Below are 17,380 nucleotides of genomic sequence, written 5' to 3'. Positions count from 1 at the left end.
AATCACTGCCTTAAGTCGAGCGTGTGTGTAAATGTAGACGATTAGCGACTGCACAGAGTTAGAATCGCTGCTAAAAGTCCCGGCTCCGCTCCCCCGCTCTTACTGTTAAAGTAGTAACACTCGACCAATTCAAAACACGCATGATGCGAATGAAGCTTCATACTTGAGATTGGCTTTTAATTTAATCGAATATTACTTATTTGACAGTAATTCTTTTGGACGGATGTCGAACGGACTACAGGAATAGACCCCTTGATTTGTAGCAGCAGTTATAGAGTAGTTTATTAAGAGCTATACTACAAAGGTTTAGGTATTAACTAATTGTAAACAAACCGTAATGAAGTATTTTATGAAGCATTACCTTGTTACTTATTGTACACACATACAATTTACATGGAAATACCTTTGCCTCAGTCAACATCAAAAGAATCTTGGACTCTTATTTCCAAAAAGACATAAACCTTCTTGAAAACGTTCATAGGAAGGGAACTAAAATGCCGCAGGATTTCCATAAAAACGGAATCGTCATGTACGTACGTACTTAGTGAAAGTTGGGTAAAAACCAGGTTAAAACCATTAAAACCCTGTTGGGTTGATTTTGTTTAACCCACTGCCCATCTCTGTGCATGCGAGATTAAGTGAGTGTGTGCATCCGTGTACATGGCGCGTGCACACTTACAAGTCGCGCTGTTACGTTTGTATGGAGTTACCATACTCGCCTATACAATGGATATAGTCTAGTTGTGAGAGCGCTTGATTCGTATGATGAAGATTCTAAGTTCAATTTAATCCGAGTCATATTCCACTTATGTTATTCATTTGGTTTTATTTCTCTCTCTCTCTCTCTCTCTCTCTATTCGAAGACCTGTACTGAATAAACAGTGGCAGTGATGAATTGTCGCCTAAACCCTTTTCCTGTAGTAGAGTCCCGTGCTGAGAATATGGGTTAATGATGGTGACTTACTTTGTCGACAAAAAATAATGTTTTACTACGCTGTTACAAGGTGATTTGGAATTAATTATTCGTCTTGTATTGTCTGCGGTTCAGCCGTCTCGTTTGTGGAAACAAAAGAGGTTACTTCGTCATGTTTCATAAATAAACAGGTACTTGGATATTTTCTAACCCGGGATAAAAAACTTTCATTGTCTTCTCTTACAATAAAACACATTTGCTCATACTGATGAGGTAGAGTTAAAAACTTTCTTAAGGACAACTTTTACATTAAAATTACATTCCCTATTATCTTATTATTGTCTCCTTTATTTTTTATGTTGCATTTTATAACTTTCTTATTCTAACTTTCACACATTCGTACACTCACAACGCATGAACACACTACACGTTTTATTTAGTTTACTTTTATTATGCTGTTGATGCACCGCATCGTGCTGCCCCGGAGGTAATAGGTGAGAACCAGTGCCTTATTTTTTGGCAAAACTCGCACTGTGTTATCTGATTAAGTAGATATTTAAGATGTTTTCTATGTTCGTATATTTATTTATTACAAAAAAATCGTCAAGAAACCAAAACAAGGATCTGCACTCGTTGAGTGCCTCGCCCTCTGCACTTCTATTATATCTTAACTTTTGACATACAACCATAGACAAAAAAATTTGCAATACTTCCGGGAAGCTTTTATTTTTTAATTTTAGTGAATGGATATGCTCTTTAGCTTCAATATTTATCGAGCCAACAGATTATGTAACGAAGATTATTCAAGTTGATAAATTTTGATACCTGTTTAGTAAATTATAATGAAACTAAATAAATTTTAAAAAATTATAATAAATACTTATTGTTTATTAAAATGAATCGTCGGATTCTTCTCCATATGAACGGGAATCATCACGTAAATCCTCATTAAGAATAATTATTAATTCATGAGTACGTATACAAATTCTTAAATGCAACATCACGAGCCCAATCAGACAATATTTAATTTTTAAATGCGCTCACACTAACGATTAAAACTTCTTCATAAATAAAATCGATAGTTGTAAAACATGGAATCGGAAACGTATAAGGACATCACTAATTGATTAGAATTCGAGCTATCAAAAGATAAATACATGGTTGGACAGAGTAGGTATAACAGATATGGTTTTATCTGGTTTTTTTTCACATATTTATGGTTGTTTCTAAGTTACACCGTAGCTTCAGTTTAGCGAATATTGCCTTGTCTACGCATTTACATTTACATAATAATATAAATGTTTCGAAACACTTACAGAAAGAGAAAAAAATTAATTAACGCCATTGGTAACACCCGATCAATGTCAAAGTTATAATTGAAATAAGCTACCTTACACGGTAATGGGAGCTTAATTAAACCTAAATTAATTAAACGAAATTCAAAGAAAGCATTAACTATTTATGTTGTACCTCGAATGATTTACGAACTTTGATTAAGAAATTTGAAAAGTTTCGAGAGACTTCCCTGAACGAACTCTTTGACAGGAGCTCTACAGCTACTAAAATCCAGAAGTGGACGTTTTTCGGCTGAAATGAAGACGATGTTGATAATGATGATGATGGTAATGTTGGTGATAAGTCTTTGTCAATTACGTTTTCCTCGAAAAGTCCCTAATTAGAGCCATATAAACTGTGGCGATGGCCGAAAGAACAAGTACGCCATACAGTTTGCAATGCCACTCCGAGCTTTAGATCTCACAGACCTGAGGCATTACCATTGCACCCTTCACTCAGAGACATAAAGTTCTGTATTGAACAGCACATTTACCCTTTAAAACTGGATCGCAGTAATTCTCACATTACTGCTTGGCATTTGAAATAAATACAATGCATAAAATATTTGATTCAAAGTACGCATAGTTCGCATGAGCACGCTATTCAAGTCATATTTAGTAGTTTGAACTCGACTCCCTGAAGCCGTCCGACTGTGGCATTTCCGAAGAATACTTCCATTTAGAAACAACATTCATTTCTTAGGCCAGCGAGAGGCGAGACTCGAAAATAAATACTCAAAATAATAATATACGATAAGTACAAATAAACGAAGACCCTTTGCTTTACAAGTATACAGAATTTCATAGTCATAGTCATATCATTTATTGCTTCAAATGGAACAAAAGTACAGTGGCTATTATTACATTCCAATATAAACCCCGTAAGGGCACTGCAATTAACTTACTTCACTATACTAATATTAATTATCGAGTATATAACCAGAAATAGAGACGAAATGTCATTTAATTTGTTTAAAAACTGCTCTGCCAAATCATTACGATGACAACTGCGCTCCGATTGGCTAGCCCGAATTCGAAACAATTGACAGGTGTCGTCAATTATTTCACTTCAAATCGATCAGTTTAATTGAACTTTGCTATAATGTATGCAAATTTAAAATTACATGTTTAATATTTAATTACCTATGAAATATGATTCCGTTTGTTTTGTAATTAGATGTTTTGTTGTTTTACCCACACCACCGAATGGAACAGGAACCAAGAATTAGGGATTATCTTTATTACAATAAATACAAAATATTTTTGGAATATAATTCTCTAATTTGTGGTTTCAGTGCAAACGAGAGTTGTTATTTAAAAGTGATATAAGACCAATTTGCCTGATGAGTTGCCAGGGATGGATGGCCCTTATTTCGTCTCAGTTTCTGGTTGTATTCTCGATGATTCATGTCAACTTACTTTCCATACTATCCACATAATATCATGTACTTTTACTTTGGAAATACTCCTTTAGATCATAGAAACAGTTCGTAACTTATAACACGTAATTATTTTCAATGTTTCTTATTCTAAGAGGTATATTGGTATAAACTTTTATTGCTATTGTTCGCACCCGAGCTAACAGTTTTAAAATTTGTAAAATTTCTCATTCGTTGCCCCTATAACAATTTATTTTTATTTCTAGGAACTCGATACACGCATTATCATCGGCAGCTTCTCCCAGGAGATGATACCTAAAATTTTCTGCGAGGTGAGTTGGATTCTATAGCGGTATTCAAAGAACTATATGGGGTTATTTAAGACTAACAATCTCGTAGGACTGTAACATAATAAATGTACCAAAAATAAACTTTTGATTTTTTGTTGTAATTTGACACACATTTTAGATTTGTATTTGGTAGTAGGTTGTTTAACAACCGCGTTCTTTCTTTTGCTACTGCACAGAGTTATCACAATTTAGAGCGGTCTATTTAAATATTTTTATTTTTGTACAAAAGTAAATTCTAATGGATTATTAAAAATCATTGAACAAAAGTTATTGTTTATGTTGTTAATAATACAGTCCTGCGAGGTTGTTTCCTGGTATACATATGAGTACGATATGCCCTCAATTACAAAGCGACGTAACTCGAGTTATGAGAATGAAATAAACTATTGTTTCTTTCAGACATCATCCATAGTAGTAAATTAGGGCGCAGGCCACACCGCGAACAAAGCTAGCTATCTTAGTTTAGCTCACGAAGTTGCATGCAACGCTAAGCTAAGACAATACGTAGTAAGTAGTGAAGATGGACACATGCGGGGGGAAGGGCAACAGAAGGGCGACATATTTTACATAGCTAGAGGGATCGTTGGGTTAGTTTAGTTAGCTCGGTTAACTTAGTTCGCGGCGTGAACCGAACATCGAGTATATAACCAGAAATAGAAACGAAATGTCATTTAGTAAATCATTACGATGACAACTGCGCTCCGATTGGCCAGCCCAAATTCGAAACAATAGACGGGTGTCGTCAATTGTTTTACTACAAAACGACCAGTTTAACTAGAGCTATGCTATAATGGACGAAAATTGCAAAATTACATATTAATATTTAATTACCGATGAAATGTGATTCCGTTTGTTTTGTATTAGATGTTTTGCTGTTTTTCCGGCACCACTGAATGGAACAGTCCCCTATTGTTAGAGATGTTATCCTTATTACAATAAATACAGAATATTTTTGGAATATACGGAGACGTACACACAGGTCAGTTGTTGGCGCTGTACTATTTCAATTTTCTAATTTGTGATTTCAGTGCAAACGAAAGTTGATATTTAAATAAGGTCCATTTGTCTGATAATTGCCAAGGGTGGATGGCCCATAATTTGTCTCTATTTCTGGTTATATACTCGATGGAACCGAAATATGAAATGATGCCCCGGCTACGTCAGCTAAGCTAGTTAGCTTGCTTCGTTCGCGGTATAACTAGCACACATATTCAATATTTATTGTAATAAAGATAATGTCTCTAAATATGAGGAGCTGTTCCATTCGGTGGGGTGGGAAAAACGCAAAACATCTAATCACAAAACAAACGGAATCACATTTCATCGGTAATTAAATATTAAATATGTAATTTTGCAATTTTCGTCTATTGTGGCAAAGCTCAAGTTAACTAGTCGATTTGAAGTGAAACAATTGACGACACCCATTGACGGCTCCCATCAATTGTGTCGAACTCGGGCTAGCCAATCGGAGCGCAGTTGTCACAGTAATGATATGGCAGAATAGTTTTTAAACAAATGAAATGACATTTCGTGTCTTATTCTGGACATATACTCGATGCCTGCACATTAGTGACAATTAGTCTATGAATTAGGTTAGTAAGTAAGTAATTTACTTAATTGTTTATGTATTTAAAATAAAAATAAAAAAGTAGAGCACAATTAACCATTCCGAACCCGTTAGTTCCGAATATATCCCCTGGAGTAGTTCCATCCAATATTTGCGGAGTTAAGTACGTTTTAGGAAATCCACAATTTTTTTTAAAAACTTTCGTAACGTTATGAAAAACGATATAGTTTTATTTCGTAATTTATTTTTTGTTCATACACTGCCGGACATATAAATTCGTGGCACCTCGCATTTTCAGTATTAAAGGCCCTAAGTTTGAACAATAATAATATATATATAGACTTCTTAGGTTTTCGCGATTGTGACGCATAGGAAATGAAACTGTTTTTTCCGGATTAAAAATCAGGTCGGTTTGTTTGAAAAAACAAACATACGATATTTAAATCCGGAAAAAATAGTTTCATTTCCTATAATAATAATAATAATAGAACTTAAACTTAATTTAAACCTTACAAAGTATAAAAAGTGCATAATAAAAGGTAGCCAATATCAGAACATATGAAAGCTGGCAGTAAAAAAATAAAACTTGTGCTTTAAGTATTACCAGTAACCTTTCAGTGTCACAGAGGTACAATCCAAGCTACTTTATACGGACAAGTTAATAAACAATTGAACCAAGTTCAACGCTCGATTGTAACAAAACTGAAAAACAACATTAATTTGTAAAGAGAGTAGAGTGTTGATATTCATGTAGGGATTTTAATGTGCAAGTTTATGTTTCTGTCTGTGTTAGAGTATGTGTGTGTGTCTGTTAGTGTGTGCGTGTGTTCGCGCATGCGTACGTACGTACGTGCGTGTTTTCATGTACGGGCAACGGCACACCAGACTACACATTTTTGTTCGAAAATCGCCTCCAGTGCAACGGAACTAGATACGTCAATGTGTAGCTTGATACGCTGGCGTGTGTACATGTGAAATTTTCATATACAATGTTTGATATGAACTATTATGCAATTTTTAAATCTGATATTCTAAACGTCACTTCCATGGGTCCTTGTTGAATGTGTAAAACCATGAAAAAAATTTCCTTCGATGGTAACAATACTTTTTAATTCTTGCCCTTTAAAAATAAAAATGCTGACTCGCATTATGCGCCCGGGAGGACTATATTTTTTTAAATTCCTTTCACGATTGAAATTCCTCTAACAATCTTTTGAAATAAACATATATCATACAATGACTTTATTGGACAAATAACTCGACTAGTTTATTATAATTATGAGTACAGAGATTGAACCAAGAAAAATCCTTGGACCTGACAGGATTCCAACCTGAGACCACACCAAACCAGGGCAAACATACAAACATCGATTACAAACACATAGAGGAGTTTAAAAAATCTTTTTTTATGATACCAAATGACAAGACGAACAAATCATGCGCGCCTGTCTATAGCAATTGCAGTACCATTCCGAGCTTTAAATCGCAAAGATCTGTGGGACACTGCCACTGCGCATATCACCCAGAGACATAAGTTGACAAGTCCCAATTGCCTGTAATTTCACCGGCGCCCTTACCCTTAAAACCGTAACATAGTAATACTATTTTTACCGCATGTACCATGGTGTTTTTACCGCATGTACCATGGTGAGTGCTCTGAAGAGCTGTTCAACCTCATCCCCCCTTCCCCGTTCCTGCTCAGAAGCACGCGTGCTGGCCTTCGTAATCACCGTTTCACTACCTGCCGCATTCCATCGCGTACTAAAAGGTTCGATGGCTGCTTTCTCTGCCGCACGGTTGACAAATGGAACTCCCTTCCGGCACATGTCTTCCCTCCCTCTTATGATATGGGGTCCTTCAAACGAGGCGTGAAGAGGCATATTGTAGGCAGGCAGGGTGGAGGCGGCTAGTGCAGTGAGGATTCCATCACTGCACTAGGTTCCTTCGCGTTTGGATACCACTTTCCACTTAACATTAGGTGGAGTGGAGTCATTTGCCTGTCATGTATAAAAAAAGAAAAAAAAACTCACATTACTGCTTGGCTGCAGACATAGGTAAGGTGGCAGTATTACCCTGGACGAATTCTTTCACAAGGACCTCTACTGTTGCTACCTGAAATCTACCAACTCAACCTGTAACTCACTTGGTGAGCATTGCTCTCCTTTTCTTGTGTTCGATCTTTGTATTAATAATTATAGTATAATCCACTTCACATAGGATGGGTACTGTGACATTTCGAGTTTTTACGTTACATGCATACTATTTTTAAGTACACTCACAATCAAGTTACAAAAAGAAATAGTAAATTTGTTATAATGTGTGGACTTCTTCCAAACACTCCAATAAAACGCCGTATTAACCAAACTGATTTATTAAATTATCTATTCCTCCAACAATTTATACTAGAACTTTAAAATATCCTCAACAAAATTTGTAACCACAAAATACCGTTATAATTCCTGACCAATCTAACTTTAACATTTGATGAGATACGAATGCATAAATTTTTCTTTCACCTCAAGACATTGCCTCGTAAATCCCTTCTTTTTCAATTCCCGCCATTTTTCGCAAGTAGGGAACTTTAAAAGCAATGTCATTGGCTAGTCGAACCGGTAGATAAAGTGTTCGGACCAATCACAATCAACACCGACACGCCATCTACACGGTAACATTTCGGAAACCTAATAATATCAATTAACAAACTTCTTAAATTAATATATGGAATAAGCTTATTTACCCTTATAATATTTAAATAAATGATAATGAAAATAATTTTTCTATTTTACGATTTTATATTTCTTACAAATGTATCAAAAACAAACAATATTAATACAAATTGTAAATTTAAATAACAATTAGTATAAAGTAGATAGAAACTGAAATGTTAAAGATAAAAATAAATAACCTCATCTACTTGATGCGTAAAATGGATTATTTATCCTTATAGATTTACAACAGAGAATCGATCAGATAAATCGAATATTGTGTATCTCGCGTCAATAGGTGTGCATACACCTTTTCTTTTGTTTTGAGCTTTGTGTTATGTTTTTGGAGTAATTGTTCAAATTTCATTTCGTTGCTATTGATTTCATGCTTTTTTGTTGACTTTTTGTTTGGTTGTTGTTGATTCTTTTCATCTGTTGTGTAGTTTTTTAGTAAATTAATAACATAATAGTTAAAGCCTTTTTGTTTATTATTTGCTCTTAACTACATTCGTATTTAGGAAATGAAACTACTTTTCCGGATTTCAATCGCGTATATTTGTTTTTTCAAACAAACCGACGTTTCGGGCCCTTTACAGGTCCCATGGTCACGGTTGACTGAGGTGTTACAGTCTTCAACCAGTTATGTCTAATATTGATGCAAATCACCCTATTTTTTCACTATAGTTACAATAGTTATTAATTAAATACCTTATTTTTAATTTTACAAAGAAAAAATTCCAATTTACGCTACATTAAGTTTTACAAATTATTTTATTGAATGAATTTTTATTAAGTTCAATTTATTAATAATTAATAATAGAAATTAGAGTAAACTAAAAATATTAATTAGTACTGCAGTCTTATGTCTGTTTGGGATTTTTTATTAGAGGAAATACTGGATCCCAAACTGGTGGTACGGAGAAACCATCTTCCCTGTTGAAATTAGGATGTTTTTTAATTTCAATGGCCTCTCGCAGCATCCTGGGTAGATAACGGACTTCTTTTGCAAGGACCTGGGGTTTGTCAAACTTCATTCAATGTGTAGCTTTATCCATGACAAGCTCGCAGACTACAGACTTGTTTACGCGCCGTGTTTGACATCAGCTATATGTTCTTTGACGCGGGTACAAATACTTCGCTTTGTTTGTCCAATATAAGAGAGACCGCACTCACAGTCAAGCTTGTAAACTCCTGCATCCTGTAAGGAGATGTTACATTTCACGGCTCTGAGGAACTTAGAAATCTTCCTCAGGGGCTGGAAATAGGTCTTAATAGATGCACGCCGGAGGACTCTTCCGATCTTGTCTGTAACACCTCTCACGTAAGGTAAGATAGCAGGTCTTCGCTCGACTGTTGGTGGTTTCACACGGGGCCTGCGGCATTGGCGTGGAATCTTCAACTTATTTGTATGTAGGACTTGCTTTATATGCTGCAGTTCCCCTGCCAGATGATTACTGTCGCAGACACCATGTGCTTTCTGAAACAAAGATTTGCCCACGGTAGCTAACTGGCTAGGATGGTGATGGGAATTGCCATTGAGATACCTATCTGTATGGGTTTTCTTTCGAAATACAGTATGGCCTAAGGTGTTATTAGGATTTCTTTTAATTAAAACATCTAAGAAAGCTAAAGTACCACAATTCTCTTGTTCCATAGTAAGTTGGAATATGAACCACCAGTTTGGGATCCAGTATTTCCTCTAATGAAAAATCCCAAACAGACATAAGACTGCAGTACTAATTAATGCTAATTAATATGTTTTAGTTTATTCTAATTTCTACTATTAATTAATAATAAATTGAACTTAATAAAAATTCATTCAATAAAATAATTTGTAAAACTTAATGTAGCGTATATTGGAATGTTTTCTTTGTAAAATTAAAAATAAGGCATTTAATTATTAACTATTGTAACTATAGTGAAAAATAGGGTGGTTTGCATCAATATTAGACATAACTGGTTGAAGAATGTACCACCTCAGTTAACCGTGACCATGGGACCTGTAAAGGGCCCGAAACGTCGGTTTGTTTGAAAAAACAAATATACGCGATTTAAATCCGGAAAAATAGTTTCATTTCCTATGTGTAACAATTGCGAAAACCTGAGAACTCGATATAAGTTCGCATTCTTAAATAGCTTAGTTACAAACTATCAGGATAAGATATTTAAATAGTTTTTCATTCGATTTTACATCACTACATCTCTAGGAACTAGCTGCCATAATAGAACACTCATTTTGGTAATAAATGTCATTTGCTTGACGCAGCGCTGTAACTTGCCATGATGATATTTGTCTTTGACTGAAAAAAAAAACATTTGACAAAAGCAGCCCCAACATCATGGCCGCTAGGAACTGTCAAAATCTACCTGCCCTTAATGGAAAACTCTTTGCTTACCCAATTTAAGGCAATAAATTAATTGAAATTGCCAGGTTTCCCCTCCACGTTCATTCTACAAATTATACTCCGAAAAATTTAGCTTGATTACAATGACACCTATCAAACTTTATGAACCAATGATGTGACACGATCTGTGAAATCAAGAATCATATCGACTGACTGTTTTATAACATCATAGTAATAATTGACGTCATCTCATAAATTTCATAAACAGGGCCCGCCCTACGAATTATGGCGAAAAGATATGGCGCAATTAATTAGTTGGTCATTTTGTTTTGTTTGTTAAAGTTTCATTTCCGTAGAGTTAACCGACTTTATCCAAATAATAGTAATGGTAAACATTGTATAAAAATCATCAAAATACAGAATATCTCCGTCCGAAAATAACTCAATATAACTCAAAACACGTAACATTCTACAATTGTAATAAAAAATATCAAATCAAATTTGTCAAATTTTTTGAAAAACTTGAAATCGATCATTGAATACACTCCACTGCTCACTCGTAAAGCAGATTACCTTGAGAGGAGTGAGCAAGAAACTTTAGGGGTTGCTCTTTGTAATTAATTAAATAAAAAACAAGTGTGAATTACCATTTTGTAAGTAAAATCTTTGTAAATAAAAAAATCAACTGTATTTTATAAATGTGTCCCAACACAAACTTTCTTCCGTCAGACGTAACTTCATCATTGATAAATTATTAAATATTAATGGGATTTTTTAGTGAACTAACTCCAACAGTTGATGTATCAATGGTTTGTGGATTACAACTATCGTATGTTAATCGGTGGTAACGTAAATTTGCCAAGTAATTATTCTTCTGTGTTGTTTAAAAAAACAAAATTTGTTGGACGTTGTTACAAACTTACGTTGTCGTAATTTTGCCAATCTGACATTTTAATCAAGCTAAATTTTACAGAGTGCAGTGTTGTTATACCACACATATATTCCACGCGTATTCCACAGAATTTAAGTTTATTTGAAAAGAGCAATCCCCAGAGTTTCTTGCTCATTCTTCACAGGGAAGTCAGCACAGTAAATGAGCAGTAGCTTAAAAAATGACGTTTTCAAGTGTCAATTTATTTTGCCTACGGAAGAAATTATGTATATGACTTGATGTGATAAGTCCATCCTTTTCATAGGACCAAGCCATTCAATGGTATTGCCTTTGTAACTATGTACATAAACTTTTACAACGCAATGCTTTGGGTTACCCTGTTCCTCATTTTATCTAAAGTCGAACTACTGAAAATCAATGACCATTATGTATTCTTGTGCTCTTCGCTGCCTCTAAAACGGTAGCGTGCATGGCTCACCTCCTCGGTTTATAAAGAATTCTTGGAACTAAATTGGTTCTAAGGAAGCTCTTAAGGAAAATGTGTCAGCTATTTAGAGCACTCCCGCTGGTTTACCAGTTTGCTTGTAGATAGTTTATTTTTTACTTTGCTCTTTATCGTTTATTATTTGTCGTTGTTGTTTTGTTGAAACTTCGAAATTGTTTGAAATATTCTTACTATATAAGTAATTGCTAATTATGTCTGAGAATATTTTTATTAATTTCTTATTTCTAGGTAGGTATATTTAACGTCATTTTAACTCAGACATTTCACATTATAGATAATGCTGTTGAGAATATAATTAAAATAACAACTTAATGAGTTTCGTTCTTTTGTTTGCCTTATTGTTATTTTGTTTATTTTCATCACACCGATTTCTTTACACTATGTGCATGTTTCTTCATTCGTTACGCTGTAGGAATGTGTTAATATTTTTCCAATTGATAGAGTACACAGTACGTCAAACTGCCATTTCGGACTTTGGTTTTTATTCATCGGCATCAGAGCCCAAATTTTTTAATGCAAACGGCATATATTTGAATTTCAATCTCAATTGCGGGTATCAGAGCAATAGTAGTGTAACCCACATTTAAAAATCTTTTTTTATCACTTAATGTAATATGTAGAAAAAAAATGTAGGTTACACCACTTTTACCGTGATAGCCTCAATTGTTAAGTGCACTGCCTCCGAAACAAGATCATCGATCTGTCCCATTTTTTCACTTTCTATCTGCTCAGTGCAATCTTATCTAACTTATGTGTTGCGAGATCGCAGGCGTTTAAGCTGGGCATGTTCGGGGCGGAGTACGCATGGCTGGTGGCGGGCGCGCCGCCGCGCATCAGAGGCAGCGCACCGTGTGCGCGAGCGCAACTCGCGAGGGCGCTGGAAGGGCTTGTCACGGTCACTGCTCATCGGGGTATTGTGGGCGACGCGCCTTCTTATTCTGGACTGGTAAGTTACTTATAACCATTAGGGACACTTATATTGTAATCCAAAAGATGTGACGTTGTATTGGCAATAGCTGCGTCAATGCAACTTCAGAGTTATGGTAAGTTATTCTTCATCCAGCACCTGAAAAGACTCTAGTATTTGTCACTCTGATCTTTGCACATCTTTTTTTATATAAAATATAAGTGCGCATTTGACCTCCGTCTTACCTGGTGGAAAGTGACGAAGAGGTCGACGATGAAGCACCTAAATAATGCTTACTCACTCTAATTTTCAAAAGGCTCAAGTTACAGCGTTCAAAGAATAAGTCTGCAGGAATTCCACTCCATAGCAGACATCCGCAAAATAGTACCTCGAAAAGTAATGTAGGTAATATCACATTACATTCCCGTAAAAGTAATATTACACTGTGATACCACTATTACCCAAACATCACACAGATTAAAAATGAGATGCGTTATATGCGTTACCTTGGCATTACCCATCACTCCAGTGTTGCCAGTGCCCTTGTCTCGAAAATTACGTTTCGTTACCTGAAAAGTTGCATTTTGTAAATTGGTTAATTTCATTTTATTTGCGTCTTCTCTTAGTTACTTTAATGTCTAATTTGGGTGCGTTCGTAAACTATTTGGCATTTACAATAACAAATAAACTCAAAAGTTATGAAAATTAACTTAAAACAGAAGCTAATTTCTATTACGCAGAAGGGTCAAAAATTACGAGAAATGTTAGAAATATAACCATTTAGCAATACTGTATCATTTCGTGCTTGCTTTGCTATTACCATCATATTACATTACAATGGGATATTACCTTTACTTGCATCACTTAGACTAAAAATGATATTTTTTTTATAACACACAAACTCATAGCCCCGCATTAAGGAAACCTTGTATCGCGGATATATGTTATAAACACCACTTCGTAATATTACCATCACTTGCATCACACAGATTAAAAATGAGATGTGGTTTATAATATCACGGAGTGAAGTTTACATCACTCCGTGATATTACACTCACGTTGCATTACAGTGATATTACCATCACTCACATTACAATGCTTCGTGCTTGTTTTGAGTAATATTACCATGACTCCTACAGAGATAGACATTACGCAGTATAAAGGGACTATTACAATTGTTAAATAGCGCAAACACAACAATATGGATTATAATTATTATTTTTTTATATAAATTGATTATAAATATTAAAAGGATTTATGTAACCTTTATATTGTAACTGGAATAAATAATATAATGCAACATTAATTATTAAAAAATGTATTGTATTCGACATTGTGTCGTGTGATGTTATTAGTGATGCTTCGTTTTCCAGTGCCACGTGATTTCATATTATCCTATCACGTGATATCACATTTGTAATATTATTCGCATTAGGTACTTACACATCTCTACTCCATAGCCGTTCGCCTTATAAATATGGAAGCGTAACGCTTCGTGAAAATCCTTGGAATATCCACAACATAGGAGTGGAACCCAAGCCCACGTCCAGTCCCTTGGTGATGGAAAGGGGAAAGCGTTTCCTCTCAATTCCGAAGAATAAAAATTCTACATTAGTTTCTATTAAACTATTAAACAAATCAATTCTAGCAGATAGTGAAAATATTTTTCCGGATTTAAATCGCGTATATTTGTTTTTTCAAACAAACCGACGTTTCGGGCCCTTTACAGGTCCCATGGTCACGGTTGACTGAATTTTAGACATAAGTGTGTTATGTCTAAAATTAATTCAAACGGCATAAAAGAGAAATTTAACAACCTAACTCTACAACACGATTGATCAGCTGTCTTCGTCACCAAATCAGAACCAAAGAAGCAATGTCGAAACAAAAAGTTCACGTTTGTCACAAATTGCCACTCACCAACTCCCGGCCAATTACTCGAACTTCCCCGTGACTTTTTTGCCGAAAAACAGAATTATTTGTGACCCATTGAAAGGCAATCGTTGACAGAAGTTTTTACATTTACTTTGATGACTTTCCGATTTGTCACCGTTTTCGTAGACTTTTGCTCGACGAGAACTAAGGGTCGTATTCTAGAACTCTACTCAATGCTCAAGTCAGGATTTGTGTATGGTTTAAAGCACTCGAAATCATACTCAAGTCCCTGCCATTAGGGTCGTATTTCCAGTGCTTGTGTTTCCAGTGCAATCCTGACTTGAGGATTGAGTAGAGTTCTAGAATACGACCCTAAGACTGGCTAGCGAAAAGCATTTCATTCCGTGTAAAGTACTACGTGGAGCTACTACCTACTATCTGCCTTCGTGGCCGAACGGTTACCAGGTTGCTCTGCCACGCATAGGTTTCGGGTTCGATGCCCGAGCCGGGGGAAATATATTTTTTAATAATACCAAGTGACGGGAGGAACAAATTATGCACCTAGTGGTGAGCGACACACTGCCCCTGCGCCCGTCACCCTTAGACGTAGTGCCTGTAATTTCACCAGCACCCTCACCCTTCAAAGCCGGCGGCAGAAATAGGTAGGTGACAGTACTACCCTGGACAAACTGTTTCACAAGGACCTCTACTGCTACTAAAATCGAAAAAATAAAAACTGGTTTATTAAATACGAGTGAGTATCCGTTAATTACATAATAATAAATTGTTTAATAATAAATTGTGACCATGGGACCTGTAAAGGACTCGAAACGTCGGTTTGTTTGAAAAAACAAATATACGCGATTTAAATCCGGAAAAATAGTTTAGTTTCATTTGTAGTGTAACAATCGCGAAAACCTAAGAACTCGATAAATAAATTGTTTATTGAATAACTTATTGTACAAAGGAATACTAAAGACTAATTATGCGTAACCTGAACTAGGAGAATCCGGTATTTCAGGTAAAAAGTACTAATTATATATATGTATATAATATATATTAAATTATAAACAAAAAAATAATAACTAAACAATAAAATGCAAATCATATACTAATACGCGTAAATTAGACAACATGTATTTATTGATTAATATGCCATTGGACTGCTCGTATTTTTCAAATTGGATGCACCATGACGATTTTAAATAGCAAAACGTTGAAAAAGCGGTGAGAAAAACAATAAATGCAAGAACTAACAATTTTACCATAATCTTTTGAATAGTGAGAATTTTTTATAGAAATCCATGTTAATGAAAATGAAAGTAAATTAATTTGCTACTCCGCGAACCCGGTGAAAGTTAAATCGTGTGAAGTCGCTGCGCTTGTTTTAAATAAATTTTCATCCATTTAATTTTTCAATCCTTCCTCCGCATAAAATTAATAAAATAAATAACACAAACTCAATTACAGTCACAGACACCACCACCAAAAATACACCCGTCACGTGTTCCGCCTCTCTACGAGACATCCTCAGTGGTTGTAGCGATGTACGACACTCGGTAGAGTGTGACTTATGCCACTTTTGCTCCCAGCGCCTCATTTATCAATAATTTATGTGGTCTGTGATACAAATAATTTAAAGTTCTATAATGGCAAAGTATGCGCAAAAAAGTACCTACTTATTTGCTCTAGTGCGAAAACATCGTAACTTTTAAGCCTTTGTTTACGTGCTGAAAGTGACAACTCTGCAATGACCTAATTTACGCCGTAATAAAACAATGTGCCGTCAAAAGCACAAACTTGAAACTTTGGACTTTAGGACCGTCCTTATTGGCAGCAGCATAAAATTGAATTTATATATTTAATGACGAACTTGACGTTCTTTACACTCTGTACGATAAAATTTACGAAAAGCAATATTTGTCGAACTCTCATGTTAACGTAGGTTCATTGAATGATAGTTTCGACACGACTATTTCTTGCCTCCTAGCATTACACGGTAACGGTAATGTTTTTTTTTTTATTAAATTGATATTCAATTATTTTTTTGTGAAATTACTCCATTAGTTTGCTGCTACTGTTCGTTGAAAAAACAAATACAAAGACACGACGCAAGCACATAGAAAAATTCGTGAGGTCCGTTGGTTCTTTCCATGGCTTAGTTGGTATAGCGTCTGGCACGGTATGCAAGAAGACGTTGGTTCGAATCCGACCGGATCGAAGGAATTATTTCTGAGTGTTCGATCTTTGTATTAATAAATAATTGTATTTTTTATACTAATTAAATTAACGAATAACTTACGTTTGAAGTCAAATATTTGCGGGACCTGTTTCGAACAGGTCCGTGGCCCTGAACGATGAGCTTCAGCGGCGATCATTCGACGAAAAATAAGTCATCCTTTTTTTAATTTAATTTTTGTTTGTGGTTTATGAAAACACTACCAACTTTTAATTATTATTTTTTAAATTGGTAGTGTAAGTGTACCTGATGGTAAGCGACACGTCTGTCCATAACAGCTGCAGTGCCACTCAAAGCTTTAAATCACAAAAACCTGAAACTGCCACTGCGCCCTTCACCCTGAGACATAAGTTGACAAGTCTCATGTGC

General features: G+C 35.2%; 1 protein-coding gene across 1 annotated transcript in view; it reads left to right on the top strand.

Moving 5' to 3' along the window:
- Window positions 1-12,624: 12,624 nt before the first annotated feature.
- LOC113226347 (gamma-aminobutyric acid type B receptor subunit 2) overlaps window positions 12,625-17,380 on the top strand; it is a 38,650-nt gene continuing 33,894 nt past the window's right edge. Inside the window, exon 1 of the mRNA XM_026458933.1 lies at window positions 12,625-12,936. Within this exon, the coding sequence (XP_026314718.1) occupies window positions 12,775-12,936 (162 nt within the window). The 5' untranslated portion in view covers window positions 12,625-12,774. The remainder of the gene's footprint in view (window positions 12,937-17,380) is intronic.

This window comes from Hyposmocoma kahamanoa, unplaced genomic scaffold (assembly GCF_003589595.1).
Source record: "Hyposmocoma kahamanoa isolate Upper Pololo Valley unplaced genomic scaffold, ASM358959v1 190, whole genome shotgun sequence".
In the NCBI taxonomy this organism is placed as follows: Eukaryota; Metazoa; Arthropoda; class Insecta; order Lepidoptera; family Cosmopterigidae; genus Hyposmocoma; species Hyposmocoma kahamanoa.
Note: the sequence above shows the minus strand (reverse complement) of the source record. Positions and strands in the feature narration are given on the sequence as shown.